We start from the raw sequence: 25,890 nt of genomic DNA on the forward strand, positions 1-25,890 counted from the left end.
ACACCTACCTGCTCAATTCTGTTTCCAGGCTTCTCCCAGATCCCACCCCCACATGTCTCTGCTCTCCTCCCTGCCTCTGGCTTCACCTCTCCCACCGAGTGCTGCTTACTTTTCACCCACCCTCTCAAGCTACCCCAATGGAAGAAGCCTGAGTCAGTCCGCACATGGTGACTTCCTGGCTTACCATGAGGATGTCTGCAGTGATGGCCCAGTTAGAAAACAGCAGTGTCTCGCCAACAAAGATGCAGATCTATTCAGAGAGGAAAGCAACTATGAAGGACACAGGACCTTCCCTGTGGAGACAGAGGGTCCAGCAAGTCAGTCCGCACCTCCAGCCCATCTCCCCAGCCTCCTGTGCACTCACATAGGCGCCCACGATGCTGGTCTTGGCAGCCACAAAGATGAGGCAGATGAAGATGGCAGATCCCAGCATGCCCACGGCGCACACCAAGGGGTCAGCGCGCTGAGTGCGCAAGCGGCACCAGCGAGTGGCTCCCGCGCCTGTGACTACGCCCAGAAAGCCAGTAAAGCAGGTAATGGCCCCAAAGATGAGGCTGTGGGGACAAAGGACAGTAGAGTGTGACTTGAGCAGGGCCAAGGTTGAGACGGATGCACCATCCCTTGGGTCCGGGCTTTACCTGTCTTTGGCTCCACAGGGCGGGCTGTTGCAAGTCTCTGCTGTCTTTTGTACAACTTGAGCACGGTGCAGATAGAGGGGAATCCACATGCCCAGGGCTCCTGTGGCGAAGGACACAGCGGATGTGGCCAGGGAGGAGAAGACGTAACTGCGGCTGGGGAGAATCCAGGGAGGGAAACTGAGCTGGAGCAGTGGGCAGCCCTTACACCGGGCCTAGGAGGCAGCCTACTCCCCTACAGCCAGCTACCTGCTCCCTCCCCAGACAGAAATGCTCTTTCTCAGGCCCAGCCGAGGGTTCAGGATGCAATTTATTGTTCCAATAAAATCTCAGGCCAAAATGCTATTCAGCCCTACAGGCAGTGTAGACAGCAGGTAAGTGTGGGTGGGCACACTCTCGGCCACACCTCCTCCCACCACACCGGTGCTGCAGGGGAACACTCACTTCCGGATCAGGGCCTTCATGTCTCGGAGCCAGGAGGTCCGTGCTTTGAGCTGCCCCCCAAGTTGATCAGCATGGCCTCTCTTAGTGGCTGGGACCAAGATGAGGATGAGTGTTCCTGTGATCATGCCCAGGACAGGGGAAACCTGGCAGGACGGAAAATGTGACATTTTCATGCCGCAACATACCTGAGCTCCAGCGCCCTTTTCCTAGGCTAATATCTGTCCTGCCAAGTCACAGAAGGGCTGAGCAAAGCCACTGGGGATGGGGCCAGGGAAAGGGTAACAGAGCTCAAAGTGGACAGTCCAGACCAAAGGCAGGACAGGAAAGCAAGTTCAAGGAAGATTGACAGAGTTCAGGATTAGAGGGAAGGAGGAACTAAAAAGAGGAGGAGGAAGAGGAAGAGGAGGAGGAGGAAGAAGAAGAGGAGGAGGGAAGGAGGTAGGTGAGGGAGAGGTGGCTAAACAGATGGATGAAGACGAGATGAGAGAACACATAGTTGGATAGATAGATGCACTCATACATGGATGGATGGACAAGTAGGTGAGAGGGTAGAAGGAGAGAACGGCAGGCAAATGGAGAGTGTCTTTGAGTGGAAGAGAGCTATAGACCCATCTGCCTAATCCCTGGGATAGGAATGTTCCAAGGTGTGTCCCTCAAACACTGATGGAAGGGGCTGACCAGACGGGTGGCCTGTTCTTTACAGGGTCCTGTGGGTCTTCCCTGTATCCAGCCTCACATTAAGAATAGAATCCTGAAACCTCTCCCTACACAGGCCAGGAGAAAAGAGAAACTTGATTCCCTGTGGGCCGGGGAACTCTTCTGACTGTAACCCCACCCCCATCCTATGGCTAACCCCTCTCCCCATTATGAAATTCCACGGTGGCTGCTTCCTTCCTGCTTTTGAGGAAAAAACACTTTGTCTTGCGCTTCCGCTCCTCTGAGAGACGGGGGATCTCTGTTTCCTCCGATTGCACTGTCCTGGGGCCTTGGTGACTTGCCCCAACCCTCCAACAGAACAGGAAGTGGCTCCAGACCCTAAGGGCCCCCACACAGAGGTCCTGTCCCAACCTCGCCCTAGAACAGAGCCAGCACTGGAAGCAGGAAGCTGCACTGTGGTCCTGGAATTTCCTGACATGATGAGAGAATTCTCATCCTCTCCAACTTCTGGGGGCTGGGGGAAGGTTCCAACCTTGGACTGAGAGACCGACCGTCTAACTCTCCTGATAGCTCAACCTGAACTGTTCTAAGGAGACAAGACCTAGAGCCCAGGCTAGCGAGTGAGGAAGCCTAAAGACCAAAGCCTGGCTTCTGGGTGGGGCTGCTCTCTGGGGGGAAACACTGGAGTAGGGAGCTCAACAGGAGGGGACCTAGGCCTTACCCGCAGGGCCCAATGCCAGTCTCCAGCTGCCTGCTTCACGCTGGAACCTGTGATGTAGCCCAGGCCACTGCAGATAAGACAGACACACGTCAGACCCACCGGTTAGGTTGAGTGGGAAGTTCTTGCTTTCCTCCCTCCCAACCAGACTGTGGAAGAGCGGGTCTGGGAGTCCTCTACAGCTGCCAGCTTCCACATCTGTTTAATGCAGAGACAGTGAATTCTAGGGGACCTTGGTGCTCTTCCCAGTAGTCGTGGCGGTCCACACTTACCTGCCCAGAGGGATGGCAAAATAGAAGACTGATAGCATCAGTGTGCGTGTGTTCTTGGTAAATAAGTCGCCGATGATGGTGGGTGCTATGGTGGAATAGCTAGCTTCACCAATACCTACTAGCCCCCGGGACAGGACCAGCAGCCAGAAGTACTGTGGAGGAGAACAGAGAACGCTGGAGGACCAGCCATTCCTAGGCTTGCTCATCCCTATCTCCTTATGTCCCAGCCCTGGCAGGGTCCAAAAACTAGGAGAGAGGATGAGACCAGGACTAGCCCCAGCAGTGACCACAGCCACAGGCTACACAGGGCCCTAGAATACCCTTCCAAATGATGGATCTGATTGGGATGGACTATTCCTAGGTTGGGAGAAGACAGGGCTCTGGGTTCCCAGAAGCACTGGGGACTGTGTCCACTTGGAGCATCTTTGCCTCTCTGGCCTTACTTCAGGATTCAAAAATCACTTTTGCTCTGTGCCCTTTCCCCAAGGGGAGGCTGGACCAAACCTGACCACACTGAGGTCCCAGTGTGTGTAGAGTGTGGACATAGCTACCTTAGTGGGCTCAGAGCCCCCTCTCTGATACACATCTCAAAGGCCAGCAACGGGAAAACAGTGTGGCCATGCCAGTTGACAGTGTCCAACCCCTTTGGTGTGGACCTGGCCCCTAGCTGGCCAGGGCCTGAGAACCCAGACCGGTCATGGTTTCCCTGCCCAACCCTTACCACACATTCAGCCAGCATTGCCCATATGCAGCTTACCCCCCACTGTCCCTCCTGTCTCTCTCCAGCCATCTCCTGCCACTTCTCTGGCTCCTGGCTGTCTCTGCTTGGGGCTTCTGACCCTCCACCCTGACCCCATCTCAGTCTCCCTGGTTCCTGGGGCTCCTTTCCCTGCAGATTAATTGCCCACAGCCTTTGCCTATTTTTCTACCGGGTCGAATAGATTTATATGAGCTTCCTCTACATCACAGGGTGAATCCTTTGTCATCTGTCACCACTGTTCTCAGCCTTCTCTTTCCTCTTTGTTTACCCGATTTCACCATTCACAGGTTTCTTGATATCTAATTTGATGCTGTCAAATCTTGGTTTTTTTTTCCCCTCCATGCCTTGTTCAAGAAAGCCTACTGTAGCTGCAAAGTACAAAACATCCTCCTCTGTTTCATGCTTGAAACACATTGGAGAGACATGAGTCTTTCTCAGCTTCTAGCATGCTAAAGCAACTCTGTCCCCACCCCACACAGGGGCCTCCCAGACTGATGCTGTCTCTGCCCTGTGTTACACATGTAAGTCCCAAGAAACAGCACTTAGTGTTTCCTGTGCTTCAGATGGACAGACGGTGGGGCTATTCCACGATTTTGTTTGGGTTCTTTTTTTCTCTGCATGCAGTTCTGACTGTCCTGAAACTCTTTGTAGATCAGGCTGGCTTTGAACTCACAGAGACTGCCCTGCCTCCCTAGTGCTGGGATTGAAGGTGTGTGCCATCACCACCCAGCATGCTCCACTTTTTTTTTTAATCCCACTATGTGTTTCATTATTTTTTTGAGATATAAGCACAGTGATTACACTGACCAAGTCCATTCTTCCACTATTCTGTATGAATAATACACCTTGAATTCTTCCACTCGTCACTCTGGATGAATACACCTTGAGTATCTATCTCTCAGGTCCAGTGCTGGGCATTTTTTAAAATTTATTTAATGTATATGAGTACTTTATCTTTTTTTTTTTCAGAGCTGGGGATCGAACCCAGGGCCTTACGCTTGCTAGGCAAGCGCTCTACCACTGAGCCAAATCCCTCCGCCATGAGTGCTTTATCTTAATGTGCACCTGCAGGCCAGAAGAGGGCATCAGATCCCATTACAGATGGCTGTGAGCCACCATGTGGTTGCTGGGAATTGAACTCAGGACTCTGGAGGAGCAGTCGGTGCTCTTAACCGCTGAGCCACCTCTCCAGTCCCCCCAACCTCCAGTGGTGGGCATTTGAGTGATTTATTTCCTTCCTTCCTTCCTTCCTTCCTTCCTTCCTTCCTTCCTTCCTTCCTTCCTTCCTTTCTCTGTGTGTGTATGCACACGGGAAATGTGTACACACGTGTGTGCAGGTCTACATAGAGGTCAGGAGTCAATGTTGGATATATCTTCTGTAGGGTGTCTCACTGAACTTGGAGCCCACAAATTCAGCTAGACTAGTTGATCAGTGAGCCCCCAGGAGCCAGCTGTCCCCAATCCCCCAGCCCTGAGGTTACAGGAGCACACCATCACACTTGGCTCACCCTTGACAGCAAGCACTTGTATCCAATGAGCCACCTTTCCAGCATCTCTCCTTTTCTTTTCTTTTTAAAGAGATTTTTTAAAATATTAGGTGTATGCAAGTGTGTCTATGTGCTCTCTCTCCGTGTGCGTGTGCGTGTGCGTGTGTGCGTGCGTGCGTGTGTGTGTGTGTGTGTGTGTGTGTGTGTGTGCACGCGAGCGTGTGCCAGAAGAGGAAGTTAGATCCCTCGGAGCTGGACTCACAGGTAGTTAAGAGTCACCCTGTATGGGGAGCAGGAAACCAAACTTGGGTTTCTGGAAGAAACAGTAGGCAACCCTAACCACTGAACCACCTTTACATCTTTTTTGTTTTCTCTCTCTCCCTAGGAGGATCCTCACACTTGTTTGTCCACACACTGGAGTTTTTCTTGGCTGTGTCCCTCCAGACAGAAGCTGGGCCATGTAGGGACACAGCAGGAATTTACAGTATCTTGCCATTCTGATCTCCAAAGAGTCTCCGACAATTTACACTCCCACCAGCAGCTAGGTGGCCAGGCTTCCCACAGCTGTACTAACACTTGGTATTGTCGGCCTTTTTAATTGTTGCCAATCTGCTGGGTGTGAAATGGTTATCTCATTGTTATTTTGCTTTGCATTTCTCTGATTCCGGCAGAGGCCGAGGTATCTCTTGCTCCATTCGTTGGCCATTGGGCATGTTCTGGAATGTTCTGGAATGTTCTGGAATGCCCTGACAACACTTTGTTTATTTTCCTATCAGCTATTGTCTTTTCCTTGCTGGTTTATAGTTAGGTTTCTCAGCCTTGCTTTGGCTTTCACTTCACCATCTGAGGTTTACTCCGCCCCATGGTTGACACGGCACCAGCATTGACTGTTCAGTCATGGAGGTCATCTCTTTTCCCTGGAGTCACTGGTGAGAGATGTGCCCTCAGCCAGCACTGGCTCCCCACTCCCCAGGGCCTTGCTTCATGGATCAATCATTACTCAGTCTGCCCCTTGGCTGATTTACCCGGGATGGCCATTGTTTGACAACAGATAGGGCAAACCCCACTCACTGCTATTGCTCATTCCTTTTGGCTGCTTGAAGCACTTTCTCTGCCAAATTAACTTTAAAAATCAGTTGCCAGTGCCCCCAAAGCCCTAGCGATGCTTGGATGGTTATCACAGAGTGTACAGAGCAACTGAAAGTGGTCTGTTTCTTTCTTTGCCTCTGCTTATCTCTTCTCCCAGCACAGAGGGCATCAAGACCTAGATGCCCTCCTTGATCAGTCTCAGAAGCAGGCCCAGGAGCCCAGCCAGGGGCAGGATAAGGCACAGAGGGCCCGAAGGCTCCTGCCTTGGCCTTTTGTTTCTATGGTGACCAGGCTCTGAGTCTGGAATTGTCTTGGGTCTGACCCACCTCCCTGAAGCAAAGACAGCTCTGCAGACCCCCTTGGGAGCATCTGGCTCCTCCTTGTCAGTTGGATTCTTCCAGGGCTCAGTGCTGCCTGAGGAGGAAGGACTGGGTCTCAGGCCTGGCACTCAAGGCCCTCCTTGACCTGGTCCCTACCTTTCTTTCCAGCCATGATACCCTTCTCTTTCTCTCAACACGATCCACTGTCCTTACATCTTTGGGTATGCCCCCTGCCTGGGCCCTCCTCAACGAAAGTACTGGATTCCCAGTCGTGCCTGCTGAATTCATGTTACCCACTTCCAGGAAGCCTTCCTGGAACCCACAGAGGGCAAAGGGACAGTTATTCTCCAGTGTTTGGCACTTAGCACATCTTGAAGGCTGTGAGCATGAAGCATCTCTCTGACATCTATCTGCCCCTGTCTCTCAATGGCAGAGATGGACAGAAAGCTCCTGAGGATAGAGGTTGGTTCTTCCTCCTCCATTGCTCTACACAGACATTGTCACATGGCTGGCTGCTCCTAGCCATGAGAAACTCCCTGCCCTCATGAGACTACACAGGCCTTCTTGGAAAGAACGAACAGAAAGGAAGGTTTTCCAGATGCTGGCCATGCTCTGTGCTGGACATTCATCAACTCTGTTGCTTCCCACGGAGGACCGGTCTGAGTATGATTATTCCCATTTTAACAATGAGAAGACCGAGACTCCGAGCGGTGAAGTACAACTCCAAGTCACAAAGCACGGTGGTCAACAAAGTTGAGATATTCAAACCCAGGACTGTGAAAGCCAACAGTATTTCTTAAAACACCTCGATGTTGAGTTGACATTTGCCTTCCTGGGACTCGGATTCAAAGGGTTGATTGGCCATCAAAGAGCAAAATGAGCCAGAAACAGAGTCAGGGACTAGCTTAGGTTTGCACAGCAAGAGAACGGAGAGGATCTAGGACTAGAAGCCAAGGTCCTTATTGCTAGGGCAGACTTATCCACTCTGTTCCTGGCATCCTGTCAAGCTGGAGGCTGCTCAGAAAGCCAGGTTGCCATGCAGGGCTGTGAGACCAGGTCAGCACAGAGATATCCTTGTCTGTGGGGCAAGGATGTGTTATAACTGAACACAAAGATACCTGCCATGGCTTGGCCTTGAAGCTCAGGAGCAGCAGCTCAGTCTACAGAGCACAGAACGACTCTCCCTGAAGACATGGGGTTGGAGGGAGCAGCTAAGCAGGAGCACCTTGGGGGACCTCACCTGCTGAGGGATGAAAGAACTAGAGAAGGTGACGGCCGACCAGAAGAAGATGCCGCAGCTGAGGATCACCTTTCTATTGAAGCGATCGCCCAGGTAGCCAAAGATGGGGGCAGCCACCATGAAGCTGCAGATGAACACTGTGGAAAGAAGAGAGAAGAGCTGGAGTTTGTGCTGAGCTCAGCTTGGATCCAGACAGAGGAAGTGGCCCTGGAGGGACAACTTCAGTGCATGGCACACAGAGCAGGAAGGGGGAAATGTGCCAGATTAGGGACACGGGGACTCCAGCTCTTCCATCACCCCAAGCTTATTCCATGTCCTGTGGGCTTGGAACACTCCCTCAGAGTGCTAGCCCAAGGCTTACCGCATCACCTCCAGGGGTTCCCCACTTCATAGGTGAGAGCAAGACTCAGGGAAGCTGACTTGCCAAGGTCCCGCAGGCAATAAATGTTCTAGCAGAAATGGAACCTTTGTCTGCCGAGCTCCAGAGCCCGAGTTCCTTAGGTTTTGCCACTTATTTTACCTGCTTGCTTTTTAGACAAGGTTTCCTGTAGCCCAAGCTGGCCTTAACTTTGTAGCCAAGGATGATTTTGAACTTTGGATCCTACCACTCATTCTCTCAAGTTCTAGTATTACAGGTGTGCACTACCATGCCTAGTTTATGTGCTTCTGAGGCTCAAACCCAGGGCCTCATATACTCTAGGTAAACATTCTACCATGCTGGGGAGCTACATCCCCAGCCCATAGTGCTTTGCTTGTTTTCAGACAGCTCTCACTATGCAGTCCTGGCTGGCACAGGACATGCTATATAAACCAGGCTAGCCTCAAACTCACAAGAGTTCCTCCTGCCTCTGCCTCCCTGCTGGGAGCACCAGAATGCATGGCCTGCCTTAGTTCCCGTATTATGCTTGAGAGAGGGGCTGGAGAGGTGGCTCATAGGTAAAAAGAAATCATTATGCTCGCAGAGGACTCAGATTCAGTTCCAAGCACTCACATGGTGGCTCACAACTGTCTAACTCCAATTCCCGGGGATCCAATGTCCTCTTCTAACCTCTGTAGTCACCAAGCACTCATGCAGAGTTCATACCGGAGGGAGACATTTGTACACATAAAATTCCGAATCTTTACAGATACTTGAAAGATGGAGAGACTCAGAGAGAGTGAGGATCTATCTACTTAAAGTCACGCAGCAAATCAGGGCAAACCTGAGCCTGGAACTCCGGGTCTTAGCGTCTTCCAGGTCACTCGGCCACCCGCACTCCCAGCAGGCTGCAGAAGCTATCCTGAATATTGAAAACCCTGCCATTCACTTAATCACTCAGGCGTGCATCGTGCATCGACTCATTCCGCAATTAGGGGGAGGGGCGTGCTTAGTTACTGTCCTATTGTGAAGAGACACTGTGACAAAGGCAAATTGTAAAAGAAAGCATTTAACTGGGGACTTCCTTACGGTTTAGAGGGTGAGGTCCATCAAGGGAAGCATGGCGACCGGCAGGCAGGCAAGCGTGATGTTGGAGCAGTAGCTGCGTGCTCTCATCTTATCCAAAAGTTGGAGGCAGAAAGCAGGCTAACTGGGACGATGTAGGCTTTTGAAACCTCAAGGCCCATCCCCAAGATACACCTTCTCCAGCAAAGCCACACCTCCTAGTCCTTCCCTTCTGCCAGCTGGGAACCAAGCATTCAAATCTATGAGCCCATGGAGGCCATCCTCATTGAAACCATCACACATTTATAAGTTGCCTTGGCCATGGTGTTTCTTCATGGTAACAGAAAAGTAACTAAAGCAGATCCCCTACAACATACTAACGTTAGGCGTTTGGGATTCACAGGTAAACGAACACGAGATTCCTGCCTTCCTGGAACTTAATATTCTAAGGGAGAAAAGCATATAAATAACACAATAGAAGTAATAAACAAGCTATAAGAGATGGGTAGGAGTATTAAACAGGTACAGGAGATGCATATGTATATGAAATGTATATGAGGAGAAATGTGTATGAAGGACCAGAGCCGGGAGGAGGGGGTGGCAAGAAGCAGCTGCTGACAGACGCATGAGGAAGAGAAGGCTTTCCACAGACACAGAACGGTGTCCTGAAACTCAGGAGCTGAACGCACAGGGAAAATCCTGCAGCCATAGGTCGAATTAAGGAATCTGGTAAAACCCAAGTCATTCCCTGTGACTGAGGTAAGGATGATGCATTGGCCGTTCCTGTGCGAACATCCCTGCCAAACATCTTTTGCTGGTGTGTATAACCAGAATCTAGTGTTGCCTTCGAGTACGATGGGGCTCATAATAAACTTTTATTTAAAATAGCTGTGTGAGAGAGAAAGACAGTCCACACAATATTAAACAGAAGAGACAGACAAGTTTCACCTCAGCAAAGACCTGCAGGAGGCAAGGAAACATTCATAGAAGTACTGGCGGAAGGAAGGCAGGAGTGCACTTAGTGTGTTTGAGGGCGTGAAGGAGGTCAGAGTGTCTGCAGCAAAATGATGGAGGGGGAGGGGCGGAAGACAAGGCTAAGAGGCCAGATGGAATGGGGTGCTCACGGGTAGGACAGGAGATGTCGAACAAAAAACTAATGACCTGGTTTTGTCCTGCTGGGACAAGAGCACAGTAATGTTCAGGGACTTGGAGAGAATGCCACCATTGATGATGGGAGGGGTTGGTGCTCCAGGTGAGATGCAGAGATTCAGTAGGGTAGGGGCCAACCACACGGACAGTCCCCTCTGTCTCATGGAGGGCAGTTCCACTGTCAGTAGGCAGATGGCCAGACAACACTAACCTCTGTCTGCTGGGTTCATGCGGCTTAGCAGCCTCTGGGGAGACTGTGTTTAGGGGGAGGAGTAATGAAGACAGGAAGGACATGAGCCAGGAAAAGTGGGCTGCTCAGAGTGGCATGAAGGGTCCTTTTCTCTGCTGGACTAGAAAGCACACCATAGGGGACCTGGTAATTCAGATCTATGCTTTGGGCAGAATCAGTCGATGGGCCTCAGAGACACCCTACCCAGGGTTCAACCCCAGCTCTGCGCCTTCTTAGATAGGCTCCTTTGCCAGTCGCAACGTCTCTGTCCCAGCTTCACTGGTGTATAAAAACAGGTTCTCTAAAAAGGGACAGAGGAGGGGACCCACAATGCCTGGGGGTTGTGCATCTCCATAGAATAAACACTCCCACCTAGCTGAGGCCAAATCACTAAAGAGATGTGAAGCTCAGAGCTCAGTACCTTGTCCAGTCTCATTCAGATAACCAGAGTTTACCTTAAGCACACTGACAATAGCTTGAAGTAGGAAAGTAATTAGGACGTGATGACTTCTGAGAATTTATCAGCTTCTTTTAATACAAATCACTCTGTTGTAGGTTTATATAATTTAGTTCTAAACAATGGCTGTGTCTAACAATTAGCTCACACAATTCCTAAAGATTTAACAATCGGCTCATGAGCCACTCTGACCAGCTCCCCACGCCAACTTCCTCATCTGTAAAATGAAGATAAAAATAGCTGCTGCTCTGGGTAGCTTGAGTGCTGGATGAAGCAGTGCGGGGGAAGGCGCTTCACTTCACGCCCTGCCCTCCGAGGCACAGACTGGGTCAACAAGGCTCATGTTTACATTAGCCAGGGCCAATATTATTTCCTTACATCTACAGAAAGAATGCTTTCTTGTCAGCTCTGCCTCCTAAGACCTGCCCAAGATCAGATCAGGATGTGGACAAGGAAAAGCTTAGTCTCAAAGGGCTTACACATGTTTACGGGAAGAGGAACAACTGTCTTCTGTATGCCAGTCTGCGCTGGGTGGGGAGGGGGCAGAGAAAACCAGAGTAGGCAATGTGCAGGTCCATCCATGAATTGTACAGCTCCATGTACTGAAAGCCTGTGGACCAAAAAGGAGCACCAAATCTTGCCGATGTCAAAGTGGGCAATGTGTGATGACAACACACACACATACACACACACACACACACACTCACATATACTCACACAAACATACACACACACTCACACAAACATACACTCACACAAACACACATTCACTCACACACTCACACTCACACACACATACACACTCACCCACACTCAGTCACACACATACACTCACACACTCACACTTGCACACACACTCACACACAAACACACATACACACTCACCCACACTCATAGTCACACACATATACTCACACACTCACACACACTCACACTCGCACACACACTCACACACAAACACACACACACTCACCGACACTCATACTTACACACACTCACACACACTCATACTCACACATTCACACTCACACACTTACACACACTCACACACACTCTCACACACATTGAATACGTTTCAAATCTTCTAATCATACTGTACGACAGCTAATGATGCTTCTTGTTAATATCGTCTGCAGTTGTCACTGATGGACCAGTTATGACAGCCCAGGCCCTGGACACACACTTGGCATATGTATTCATTATCTCTGTCGATTCTTGCTCTTAACTTCATCTTAAGAGGGAACGACCCAGCTGAAAGAAGTGATGTCACAGGGCAACTGTGTGTCTGAGACAGAATTAAACCTCAGCTTCACTGACTCTGAAGCTCTTGCTTTAAATCACATTACTGGATGCTACACTGGGAGAGGATGTTCCCCACAGATGCCCCCAACATCAGAGAATATTCATGGTGTACTGGGAACAGCAGAAGATGGGTCAGGCTGCAGCGTGAGAAGGTCACAGAGAGACACATGTCCCTAGAGACCAGGACTGGATTTACATTCTGAGGCATAGCATGTCCCATCCCACCCCTGTGAGGAGGAATGCTTGGAAAAGTCCTCACTGGGTGACTGAAGGAACCTGAGGCAGGCAACCAGGCCTTGGCCACATCGCACTGTTTTCAGCAGCGCGGTCTGGTTCTCCCACCCTGGCTTTTGCTCATGCAGTAGGCAGGAACACCATAGCTGGGTAGGCTCCTAGAAAAGCAGGGTAGGGAGGAGGGAAGGAGTGGGTGGGTGGGTAGAGGAACACACAGAAGCAGGGGGTTGGGGGATGGGTTTATGGCCAGGAAACCGGGAAAGGGGATAACATTTGAAATGTACATTAAAAAAAAAAACAATAAAAAAGTAAAAAGTAAAAGAAAAGCAGTGCACTTGTTTCCACCTGCCAGTCTGGCCGTGCTCCCAAGCTGCTCCACTCCATCAGAAAACTTGAGCCCTACTTTTCTGTACCCACATTACAGCTGGAGCCACTGAGGCCCTAGAAGGTAGAGGAACTCACCCTGGAAGACTTAGCTAGGCTGCCAGGGACCTTATGACTTCCCTTAAGAACAAGGGAATTTGGGGGCTGGAGAGAGAGCTCAGTGGTTAAGAGCACTGACTGCTCTTCCAGAGGTCCTGAGTTCAAATTCCAGCAACCACATGGTGGCTCACAACCATCTATAATGAGATCTGATGCCCTCTTCTGGTGTGTCTGAAAACAACTACAAGTGTACTTATAGAATAAATAAATCTTTAAAAAAAAAAAAAAAGAACAAAGGAATTTGGAGTCAGGAATGTGCCGGGTCACCTTTGCAGCCTGGTGAGGAGCCTCAAGGCCATCGATGGCCAGTCGTCCCTGTACACTGTCAGGATTGGTGCCGGAGGAACAACCCAAGCAAAGGACAGTGAACTATATGTCCCTCAGGAACAATGGGCACTGAGAGGCTTACAAAGCCAGTAGGCAGCTCTGCTGGAAATAAAGACCAGCAACAGCTAGAAGCTTCCTGTGTTGTCCACCCCAGTCCCTTTGTGGGAGGACAGCTTTCAGACTGGACTGGCTGCCCGGCCCCACCCCCAGCCTGAGTGTAGGCAGAGTGGATTTCCCGGCAGTTCCCGCATACACGAGGACATCCTGTGGCCAGGGTGTGGGGAAGACCTCACTCAGCTCACGATTGCTGAGCCCACAGGTCTCAGACAATGAAGCTGTAGGGCAAGGAGCCAGGCAGAGGGGGCAGGGTACCCAGGCTACTTACTGCTGATGGGAGGAGCCCAGCTCAGCATTAGAGCTCAGGCACCAAGCCTCACTCTCCTTCACAGGGTTGGCTTAAGGCCATCAGAAAAAATGAGAAGGAGCCTGAGCAAGGGTGTGTGTGTGTGTGTGTGTGTGTGTGTGTGTGTGTGTGTGTGTGTGTGTGTGTGTTTTCATGGATAATGCACACAAGTAATCCTAGACCTCAAGAGACTGAAGTAGGAGGATCGCAAGTTTGAGAACATTTGTGCTACCACTAAGCAGGTTCCAGGCCAACCTGGAATACATATATAGCAAGATCTTGCGTCAAAGTAAAATGAAAAATGCTTGGGACATAACTGAGTGGCAGAGCACTTGCCTAGCAAGTTCAGGGTTCTGAGTTTTATCCCTAATGCCACCAAAGAAAAATAGGACAGATGACATGTTGAATGACATTCCTGAGGTGTCATCTACCTCCTGTGGCTGACAAGAGGACTCAGTGTGCAGACATCTAGAAGGCAGGAGCAGGCCTCACAGGGGCTCTTCATGCTGACAGGCAATCATGCTGTGACCCTATCCATGGTAGATGTCACTCTCGTCACACATGCATAGCCCCAGAAAGTGGTATCAGAGTGAGATGGCAAGGTAGCTTCGAGAGAAGCCACTGTGGCCACAGAACCTACCTCCTGCCCTTGCCTGACCTGACTGAACCAGGGCTGTTCCCCAAGTTCAGATTCCAGCCAGCTGCTATTTCGAGAAGACACACCACCCTCCACATCCTGTGGGTAGGGAGGATGCTCAGATAGATGTGGGCAGCCTCTGCCCTCCAGGTCCAACCCAGGCCACTCTAACCGATGGGGAAGACACAGGACACACGTAGACCCATTAGTGGCATCTGGGGTCCTTCCACACTCAGCCCTCAGGCAGGAAGGACAGCACCTTGGCGCTCTCCCGCTCTCCGTGCTGTAGACAGAAAGCCTACACTGGCCTCTCTGAGCAGCGGACCCTGGGAGGGGCTGTGGGGCTGCCTAGCTGTACCCATGGAGGTCTGCTGAAGAAGAACACATTGCTGGGCTCATCCTGATGGAGAAGAGTGGGGCCTGAAGACGCTGTCTGGTTTCATTCTGAGCCAGCTCTTCCTCCACCACTACCTCATCCTGGCACTTCCTGTGGCCCCACAAACTCAAGCCCTGACTGAGCAGCTTCCAGCCTCCATCCCTGCACTGGGCCAACAGTGTGAACATGCTGATGCATATGACCGCATGGATGTGCCCTGCTCTCAAGCCCTCTCTGCCTCCCTGTTGCTGTAAGACAAAAACCCAGGAGCCCTAGCTTGGCCTTCGAGCCAGTCACAAAAATGTCTTACTGATTCTTCTGCCTCCTCTTCCTCCATCCTCCCCGTACAGAAGGCCACGGCCGACCGCTCACAGGTCACAAAGACCAGGTAACATCACAAACATCCCACCCACTGCCCCTTCTCTGTGTTGTGTTGATGCTGACTCCTCAGATTCATCTTCTAATTGGTTTATTTTCTCTTCAGCTGGGTCTGGGTTACTCATTAACTCATGTCTTGCTTTAGCTCAGGCTATCCTAGAATTCATCCTGTAGTCCAGGTTAGCCTGAAATTCATAGTAATTCTCTTGCCTCAGCCTTCTTAAATGCTTGGGATTTCAGCTGTGAGCTACCATGCCTGGCTAGTTATACCTATTTTTTTTTTCTTTTCTTTTTTTTGGAGCTGGGGACCGAACCCAGGGCCTTGCACTTGCTAGGCAAGCGCTCTACCGCTGAGCTAAATCCCCAACCCCAGTTATACCTATTTTTAAAATCTTTTAAAAACAAGATTTTGTCAGTAGTTCTCCAGGCTGCTTCCAGGACCACCTGCTGGCCTCTCCCACAGATGAGTTGCCTGCGGCCTCTGGTTTTTTCCTGAGTGCTGAAGATGGAACCCAGGCCTTGTGCCTGCAGGGCAAGCACTCTACCACTACATCACATACTCTTCACCTACTCTGTCCTGATGTGTACACCATTCACTTTAAATGTGAGTTTGTCTTCAGGGAGAGCTGTCACCTGTGTCCATGTCAGCTTTGGATCACGAAGGCTTCCCTAAAGAGCCACTTGGACTTGTTTTTGCCGGGGTCGCTGAAAACAGAAGGCTTCTATGGGAAAAGGAGTGTGTAGCAGGCCTGAGGCCACTGGGACTGGCACCAGGCTCTCTGCAGGAAGTTGGAGGCAGACGGGCAACATCTGCTAGGAGTGGGACCTCTACCAGCTGAGGTGTCTGCCAGCCTGGACAACCTTGGGATCTGGGGCCTTGCCTGAGTCCTGGCAGGAAACTGAGTCAGCCTCGTGACCCTGGAAGTCTAAGCTGGCACTGGTCTGAGCTTTGGGTAAAAAGGCCCCAACCTGGAAGATCTGGAAGATAAGCAGAGTGCGCTAGGAGCTCTAGAACCAGCATTCAGGGGAAGCCTGCTCTGACATTCTGTGTGTGTGTGTTTGAGGTTTTGTGAAAATGTCATTATGAACACTGCCAAGTGCCCAGCATATACAACTGCCCCCGGAGCTCTGAAGCATGATTTCAGCTCCGTCTCCCAGGCCAGCTTTTGACTTCAGCTCTTTGCTTCTGGCACCTGGGAATTCCCTGTTAGCTTTAGCTTTCAAGTGAGGCTATATAATTTAAGCAGGTTTTATCTTCATATTTTTTGAGCTTGGAGAGCAAGGTGTGGGTGGGTGGGTGGGGGTGGGGCTCTGACATGTTCTGATGAACTGACCAGACGTCCTTTCCCATGTATGAAAAAGCCCCACTGAAACGCCCCCTCTTCAGGGAGACTTTCTCACCTGCTGCCAGTTATGGCCAAATGCACTCTCTGCCCTCTGTCCAGCCTTCCATGCTGGACCCTGCACCCGAGAGGTACCTGAATAGAATTTTCTACTCCCATTGAGAGAGGGGATCTGCTTGTCAGCAGGGTCTAAGCATGAACTGCACCCAGCCCAGGGCGTTCCAAGTGACTGGTTGTGTAGCTGCTAACCCTTTCAGTGTGGGCTATGGGAGCTCCCCCAGTGGCTAGAGTTTCACTGTGGGCTGCTACCGAGGCAAGGGATGCCGACAACGGACGCCTTCCCAGGGGGTAAAAGAGAGGGCAAGCCCAAGCTAAGCCCGCTATCTCCTCATATGCCTCCCAGCCCCAAAGCCTCTGGAGCCCACAAATAAGCTGGTGCTGTTCTCAGCCCTGGCCCTTTGATCCGGGCAAGCAGCAACACCTAGCTGGCGCCCTTTACTGGCTCAGACCTTATCGCGCCCAGGGAAGAGACAGGTGCCTGCGGCACAGGCCAATTAGGTGCCTTGCTCTGGTACCCACTGAGTCACATCCTGGTTGAGCTTGTCCAGCTTCTTAGTTCAAATGGCCGACAGGGTGAGGACACTGCAGGGAGCATCCCTGTCACAGTCAACAGTAGGTCCAGACCATGAGGCAAGGACTCACGAGACCCTGAGACAGCTGGGGGGTTCTCATCTTGGCCCCAAGGTACCCACTGTGGGGACCCTGTGACGCCACACACTCAAACTTCATAAATCACCAGGGTAGCAGCTGCAGAGACAGGGTCCCTCTGCCATGAGACCTCAACAAGTTGCTTGCCTCCCTTGGGACACCTCGTTCACCAGAAAATAAACTTGGCACAGATGGCCTTTAGGGTTCTGGAAGAATCAAAGGAGACTATCCTTGTGGGGGTACTGGTCCACTTTCAGCCAGGTCCCTGGACATCAGAAGGCACCCTGTGTCCTCTCGTGAAGCAAGAATCCAGCTTGGGAGGTAACTGCTGAAGAGAACAGGGCTTGACTCTCACATTCTTTGGAGATGATACTCACTCCATGTCCCTGAGAGGCCAGGTAGCACTGAGCACAGTCAGGGTAGTTGATGAGGAAAGCTGGGGTACAGACTCTTTCCAGATCACCAGCAAGGCTAGGACCAGAGGGATGGGGTTCACCCAGGTTCCTGGGAACTCAGAGTCTAGGAAAGTTGTGTAATCCATTTTTCCCATATTACCACTGGCCAGCACCCCTTCCTCTGGGTGATCACTGTGTACAGAGCCTAATGCCTGGAGGGACCTGCAGGGCAGCCCAGCCAGGGGTAGGGTAGGGGGCAGGAAGGAGAAGGAAGAGCCTAAGCTCATGGCTTGGCTGGAGGCCACATTTTGGGGTAGGGTCCTGACCACTATGGGGACATGAGACCACACAGCCTTGCCCCTACTTAGTTCAGTGTTTAGAGCCATTCAATGGGTCTCTCTCTATGCCATAGACCCTATTCAGGATTTTTGCCTGGGACAAGGGTCCGGGTGCCCACGGAGGGGCCCAGGCTGCATGTTTTGTGCCATGTCATTCGTGAGCTCTAGGGGCCATTGTGCATATGGAATGCCACCCAGACAGGTCAGGCAGGTTCCAAGGCAGATTCCCTCCACCCCCACCCTCCTAGAACAGCCAGGCTGGGGAAGGGTTCATGGGCTGGAATGCAAACCAGAGCTCTCCCACACATCAGCCTTCCTAGGGCTCAAAGCCAGATGAACTCCAGAACCAAGGGCTCAGAGACAGGCTGGAGTCACACAGCAAGGCTGGGGCCCAGTCGGGACCAGACATCCTGGGATCCCATACTGGATTGAGACTCCAGCATGTCTTCAAGAGCCAGCTGAGCTCATGGTGGTATAACCAAAGCCAGGGGGCCCAGGGAGCCAAGAATACGGATCCTACAGGGGCCCTGAAAGGGAGGGTGAGGATAAGGGAGACACAGTTTCTATCTCCAGAAGGGGAGCTGACAGGCTGGGACAGCTGCACCATGAGTTTCTTCTGCGGTCTCTGCTATATTTGCAAAAGTGCAGAAGACCTCAGGTCCTGCCTCTGATGGTCCTTGGGAGGCTGGGATCCCAGGAAGGAGGGACAGTGACCCTCAGGCTGAACCTAGACTCTGGACCTCAAGTTCCTCAGAAGCTGACAGGTGGTGGCATTTCTTGTCTGTCATTCAAGAGGTGATTCCTAAATGGATCAGAGTGAAGGCATGGAGGGAGGGGCAGTGACAGGAGTAGGCCACTGAGGCTCCGCTGGCATCACCCAGATCAGTGGCTCTATTTAATAACTGGGCCAAGATCCTGGGTACCGATGATGCCTTGGAACCCAAAGGAAGGGTCACCATGGTGGGCTTCAACCTAGCCCTGTACTCTCTGTTGTCTCTTATGCCCACTTGTGGCAGATAGTATGTGTTTTGTTTTATAAGTAAAGAAGTGGGCTGGGGAGATGGTTCAGTGGTTAAGAGCACTGACTGCTCTTCCAGGGGTCCTGAGTTCAAATCCCAGCAGCCACATGGTGGCTCACAACCATCTGGAATGGGGTCTGATGCCCTCTCCTGGTGTGTCTGAAGACAGCAACAGTGGACTCACATACATAAGATAAAGAAGCTGAGGCTCAGAAGGGCAGAGCCTGTGTGGTGGCAACAGTGGAACTGTGCTGCGATGCCCACCTTCTTTAGTATGAAGGCTGAGCAGAGTCGCTAACCCTAGGCAGGTAATAGGAACAGGCCTCACCTGACTGCAGCAAGCCAGCGCCCCGGTCCTTGACCCCAAAGTGCTGCTGGATGTCCAGAAGAACACCTAGAGGGGAGACAGAGGGTGCTTACTGCAAGGTCAAACACATTCCCATATCCATTCCCATTACCCACGCTGCCTCAGCCTCATGCCAGCCTGGCTCAGCTCCTGCATTCCTTCCCTGCTGTGACCTCCACTTTGCCCAGGCTAGCCAAACCACCGGGAAGCTTGGGGTTCCAGTCTTCCCTCCCACCCCTACTGAAGGCCTCCTAGGCTCACGCTAGACATGATGTCTGCTCATCAGCCATGAAAAGATTCTGAAGTATGAAGCAGGGCAAGGCTCCTCTGTGGTAACTCAATAAGGTTGACCTTAGGCTTGCCTGTGGCTCAACCCTGCTCTCTGCCATTCACAAAGTCCCCAGATAAGAAGCAGAATGCAGCCACAGCCAGTTATGGAGAAGACTTATGGCTATGAACAAGGTGGCTTAAGGCAACATTTATTTTTTTTCTTTTTTCTTTTTTTCGGAGCTGGGGACTGAACCCAGGGCCTTGCGCTTGCTAGGCAAGTGCTCTACCACTGAGCTAAATCCCCAACTCCTTAAGGCAACAGTTATACAAGCTCTCTCGCTCTCTCTCTCTCTCTCTCTCTCTCTCTCTCTCTCTCTCTCTCTCTCACACACACACACACACACACACACACACACACAGATACCACTCATGCCAGCTGCTCTCATGACCAGGACTCTAGTTTGCAGACATAGGACCAGGCCTCAGACTGGGGAAGGTTCTAGAGGCTGCTTCCCAGCGTACCACCTTTGCTCTCCATTGTGGTTCTGTCAACATACGCTAAAGAAAACCTACAAGCCATTCACTGCTGACAGAGCCATGGCTATGTGGGGGCTACAGACCCCAGACGGCTTCCGTAGCTCTTAGCCAAGTACCCAGAGTTAGCATACCACCAGAAGCCTAGCCCCAGGTCCCACAGGCTTATCTCTGTGTACAGAAGGACCGGTGGGCCTTGGTCCTTTACCACAGAGAGGGGGTTAGGGAGAGAAGAGGAAGAGACAACGCCCTCCCTTCAATAGCTGCCCACACAGGGAGCAGAGACCCTTAGGGACCCTAGAGCTTTATCTGGCATAACAGTTTGACCAGTGATGGGCGGTTTGTATTTCTGGGTACTGTTATCCCATTGAACAGGTAAGGAAACCGAGGTACAGGAGATTGAACCATATGCTTGAAAGGGGGAGACAGGGATTGCTAAGCACTGTGTCTGGTTCTAGTATAGTAGATGGGGTGGGGGCACCAAATGTCACCGTCCCTCTCTAGACTCTGCTGGGAAGCTGAGGGATCTCTATGGATGTAGAACCAGGCCTAGCTGGTGACTGGCACCCTGACGGCCTGGAGAAAACAGTCTTCTCTCTAATTCCCTGAGTGGATTCTCCGTAATTACCATAATGAAGAGGCAGTGTGAGGCCCAGCTAATGACTTAATAACCAAGGTCTAATGGGGCAGTGTCCTTGCCACAACACTGGATAGTCGGAGCTAGGCCTGAAGACGGCCACAATCACTACGTGGGACCAGAGGTAACCTGGCCATCCTCAGAGGCCAAGAGGCAGCACCAACCTTGGGGAATCACCCACACTCACCTCCCAGCACCCAGCCCAGTCTCTCTCATGAGCCAGGCCTCTCTCTCAGACACTGTCACCTCTGGCTCCTTAGTGTGCAAACCCTTCCTAAGGTCACAGGCAACAAACAGGTCCACAGTTCTGCCAACCCTACCCTCCCATACCACTTCTTGAATGACAGCTTTACCTCCCAACCTACCCAATACCTACTTCTCTCCAAACACCCCCTCTCTGTCCTGGCCCAAGGCTTACTTACTATAGTGATCCCTGCTACCCCTTCAAGACTGCTTTCTACACTTCTTCTTCTAAGCAGACTTCCCTTATTTCTCTCCCTCCTGCCACCCTCAGTCCCTCAGTGCCCAGCGCTTGCTGATCCAGTCTGACACTAGCACCCATCTCAAAGATGGGTGAGGATGGGCTAGGTCAATGGGGGAAGACACACACGGTCATGGGGGTAAGCTCGTGGGACCCACCGTGACTGGGAACTAATGTATTAGTAATTGTTTCCTGGTAAATTCTCATACTGGGAGGCTCTCATGGCAAATCTGATCCTCCCATTTGCCTGGCATTTGAGTTGTCACCTCCATTCTGCACACGAATAACCTAAAGCTTAGAGGAAGGAAGCCACTGTGACATAGCAATGCAGGCTGAGCATGGGCTTTGAAACCAGGTCTTGAAATACTGAGAGGAAAAAAACAAGCTTTGATTCTGTCAATGCACTCTCATGACAGTTGGCCTCCGTGAGCAAAGGTCAAGGTAGGGGGGTCCCCACACAGCACACGAGCCATGGCATCTGGAGCAGACACAAGTGGGAGAAACACCTCAGCTCTGACGGTATCCACCTAAGGAGCTATCAGAACCCTTCAGGGTGAAGACTTAGTCCCAAGGCTGTTCCCCATTGCAGGTGCTTATCATAACCCCAGGCTGCTCTGTGAGATTTCCACAATCCCAAATACAATTCATTGACTAGCACAGCTCACAGAATCAGGGGAGCACGAGTGCATGCACACACACACACACACACACACACACACACACACACACACACACACACACACCATCTGTGACAAAGATTTCAGAGCACACATAGAACAATGCCTGCGTTGAGACACAGGGAGATGGACACAAGGCCTCCTCAGCTTCTAAAGCAGCACCTACAGGAACACCCATGGGGACCTCCCAGCACACCGCCTTCCAGTCCTTCAGGATTTTTACGGAGGCTTTGTTACCAGGCCTGACTCATGGAACCCTTGGCCAGGGGTAATCCACACATGCTCTGCTCCCCTCTGTCCCAGCCTTCAGTGACCAGCCCCTATACTGAGGCTCCCTGGGGGCATTACCATCAGTCAACATTAGCATGCCAAATATGCTAATCATTTTGAAAATTCCAGTGACTTTTGGGACTCTGTCAGGAGGCAGGAGAAAAACCAAACGCAGATTCCACCACAGTCACCAACACAGCTAAGTTTAGGGTGAAAAGCAAAGTGACTTTCTTGCCACCCTGCCTCTTACTGCTTTACATGCAGCCCCCAGCTGGGAGCCCAGCACAGAGATGCTCCCCAGGGGGTGGGGTGGATGTACAGATTGATGGGTGGACATGGGTAGGGCACAGGTCATGGAGGCTCTGGAACTCACAACAAGGGCAGTCACAGCTTCGGTGTTAGGTAGCCAAAGGAATGGGTAATCAGGAGGGAGTGAGAGAAAGGATCCACACCCCACACCCCCAGGCTGTGGCTGTGCACCTATGACCAAAGAAAGAGCATAGGCCTGAAGTAAAGAGATCCCTCTTTCAGGGAAGGGCATTGTATCAAAGTATGTAGAACCTTCCAGCTGGTCATTCCCTACTGGCACTTTCCAGATTGACATTTGCCTCTGCCTCCAGGTAGCTTTCTCCATTTCCCCTCATGCACACTGGCATCCAAGGTCCCCAGGAACTCCTGGGAAGTCTAGAAGCCTGGGCAAAGGAAGCTTGGAATTCCCTCTGCCACATGCCCTAGAGCTGTGGGTGTAAGGCTGGAGTAACCTTCTTAGGGAGCAGGGGTCATTTGCTCTTTCTGGCCTGGAGGGAGGCAGGGTGACCTGGGATCAGGAGAGCCACTGGCACGGGAAGCATGTGTCACAGCAGCTCACAGCTGGCTCACATTTTCCTCTGGGCTCCAGCCTGGCGCAGGCACACACATCCTCCCTTTTTTACCACAGCCTTACATTTAGTCTTTCCTGGAGGCTGAGGTTTGCTGGGTCACAGAATGGGCCTCACGCCCAGGAACAGCTTCCCACAGCTCAATCCAAGCCCAGCCTCCTGGCCCACCAGTTCCAGCCAGGCAGTGGGCAAGGTGAGAGTCCCACCCCAGTAGGGTCCCCCACCTATTCCGGCCATAGGCTAACCTCTCCAGGAAGCCCTCAACCCACATTCACAAGAGCTCCCTGGCCACAGGGTCTCCATTCCCTAGGACACATATTCTGGAATAGCAGAACCCCTGAATTCTCTAATCCATTCACAGCCATCACACCCCTCTGGGGGAGACTCTCCTCTCCTCACCCTGCATCCGTCAGCCTCTATCTGGTACCTGGGCTTTCAGGCCCTTCTTGGTGTCTGCCTCCGCCCAGCGTTCCATGCCGTATGCATCCTGATTGTGGGTGCACACCAACATGTCCGCTTGGCCAGCACCCCTCCCTCCTTCACCGAAGCTGCTCTTGAAATTGTCCACCTCCTATGAGTCTGGGGGGTGTGGCTTAGTTGCTAGACTGCCTGCCTAGCACACACACAGCCTTGAATTTGGTCCTCAGCACTTCATATACTAAACATGGTGGTGCATAATGCTTCTAATCCCATCACTCATGAGAGCCAGGAGGATATCCTTGGCTATATATCAAGTTCAAGGCAGGCCTGGATTACATGAGACCCTCCAAACAAAACAAGACAAAAATAGAGTTCTGCCCTCCAGATGGTGTCCTCATTCAGGATGGACAACGCCCCCCTCCAACCCTCCACTACTGGTGGTTCACTGACTCTCCTCTTATCCTCCAGTTTCCCAGTCTTTCTTTCCCAGCCTCTTTCCACAGCTGCCCCAACTGTGTAATGTAATGTGGATCTGGTTCCAACCCCTTAGCAGCACTACCAAACACCCAGGCTACCCTCGGAGTCACCTGTAGCCCTCCTTAAAGCCAGTTTCTTCTCCTCTTCAGTGCGTAGCCTAGCTGGCACTTCCTTGCTTCTAGCCCTTGCTTGCCCCTGCTCATCCCTCGGGCAGCTATACCTCGCAAACGCTTAGCCATCACTAACTGGGTTCCAGATCCTAGACTGAACCTCTAGAACCCTCAAGGTTATTCATGGACTCAGGGGGCTAATGCTGCAGCCGGCCTGGTGGATGTCAGCTCTGCAGTGCTTCAGAGTTACCCAAACTTCCTCAAGACCTGCCAACTCAGCCTCTGGCTCAGTGAGACAACAGCAGACCAGAAAAAGGTGAAGAGTGCTTGCCGTGTGCCAGTTCAGCTTGGAGGGTGTTAACTCACTGCCCATGGCTGCCCAGAGCCTTCTATGGTTCTCTATTTTGGTGTGACCTGCCTTGTCTGTCACACACAGACACAGACAGACAGACAGACAGACAGACAGACAGACACACACACACACACACACACACACACACAGACCAAGCTCTAGCTGTGACTACACACTTTCCTGAACCCACATTTCTTTCCTGAATAAATGGACAGAATGGAAGAATTAGGTTGGTCGTAAACCTGCCTAGAACTTTCAGTCACCCTTACAGAGGATGCCTGCTTTACAATATGCTATCCCTTGTCAGGCCTGGTGGTGCATACCAGTAAGCCCAGTTACTTGGGAGGCTGGGGCAGGAAGATAAAAGATTTAAAACCATCTCAGGAAACCTAGGTAGCGTCTTAAAATAAAAAGTAAAGAGAGCAGGCACGGCAGTGCACACCACGCCTTTAATACCCCCACTCGGGAGGCAGAGGCAGACTGACCTCTGAATTGGAGGCAAGCCTGGTTTATGTAGTGAGTTCCAAGACAGCCAGGGCTTCATAGGGAAACCCCGTCTAAAGATAAAAAAAAAAATTACTTTTTTAAAGTAAAAATAGGGCCGGGGCTGTAGCTCCGAGGCAGAACACTTGCCTGGCGTGCACGAGCTCCAGGTTGATTCCCAGAACCAAGAATCAATAAACACAGAGGTCAAAAGTCACTGGCCAGGCACATCAGTAGCCTATGTGACTGGCCCTTCACAGTCCCAGCCACAGCCATGCCCCTTCCTGGGATGTCCATGACTGCTCGTTAAGACTCTCCTCGTCCTCCAAGGTCATCCCCACCAGGGTATCCTTTAGGCCTCTGAGGCGCTTGCTGAGATGTAGCCCATGACCCTCAGGGAACCCTAGAGCCGGGACACTCTCTGGCCCCACTGGGCTGTGCCAGAGGCTCCTGGTGACCCCCCATCATGACCAGTAGCCCCAAGAGACCAACCCCAGATTCAGGATGCCAGGCCTCCTCCAGCCAAGCCCATCCTGTTGACACCAGAGTCTTCAAAAGGAATGTAAGAAAAGGCCAATTGCTAGGTGTGGTGCTGCACCCCTTTAATCCCAGCCTATTCTACATATATCCCCATCCGCCCCCCAAAGAGAATTTAAAAAATGCCCTACCCTTTGAGGGCTCCTCCTGCTTGACTATGCAGAACAGTCTGTGTGGCACTCACACCTGTCCCCCAAGACACATTCACCTGCCTCAGCCTTTCCTAAGCAGCAGTCAGCTTAGCTGAGTCCTCAGGGTCATGGACTACAGGGCCAGACCATCTGAGTTTAAACCCTATCTTTTCTATCTTCCCTGCTGTGTGACTATAGGAAAGCTACTTAACCTCTCTGAGCTAGTTTCCATCTTTATGACTTAATTCTGCTTCCCATGATTGCTAGGAGGCTTGAGCAGGTTAATCCATGTGAAATGTTTAGAACGGCACCTGGCACATGGTAGGTACTCCATACATGTCATACAGTTATCTCTGATCTTTGATTAGTGGGGCAGGAAACAGCTCCAGCACAGACAACTGTCCTTTCGGTTTTCCTTTCTTTGACGAGGTGGATATCTGGAAGAGCAGGTCGTAGGTCTGAGG

General features: G+C 51.5%; 1 protein-coding gene across 6 annotated transcripts in view; it reads right to left on the minus strand.

Annotated features, from left to right (window-relative positions):
- Positions 1-25,890, minus strand: part of Spns2 (SPNS lysolipid transporter 2, sphingosine-1-phosphate) — a 38,605-nt gene that overhangs the window by 4,491 nt on the left and 8,224 nt on the right. For all 6 annotated transcript variants that reach the window (XR_015630110.1, XM_087569173.1, XM_087569174.1 and 3 more), the window contains 8 exons: positions 19,152-19,217; positions 7,623-7,759; positions 2,727-2,878; positions 2,458-2,524; positions 1,080-1,222; positions 639-791; positions 365-554; positions 185-250 (listed from right to left, as the gene is read on the minus strand). Coding sequence is in view for 5 of the 6 variants with exons in the window: in NM_001389255.1 (NP_001376184.1) it covers positions 185-250; positions 365-554; positions 639-791; positions 1,080-1,222; positions 2,458-2,524; positions 2,727-2,878; positions 7,623-7,759; positions 19,152-19,217 (974 nt within the window). In the remaining variant the exon portion in view is untranslated. The remainder of the gene's footprint in view (positions 1-184; positions 251-364; positions 555-638; positions 792-1,079; positions 1,223-2,457; positions 2,525-2,726; positions 2,879-7,622; positions 7,760-19,151; positions 19,218-25,890) is intronic.

This window comes from Rattus norvegicus, chromosome 10 (genome assembly GCF_021556685.1).
Source record: "Rattus norvegicus strain SHRSP/BbbUtx chromosome 10, alternate assembly SHRSP_T2T, whole genome shotgun sequence".
Lineage (NCBI taxonomy): Eukaryota > Metazoa > Chordata > Mammalia > Rodentia > Muridae > Rattus > Rattus norvegicus.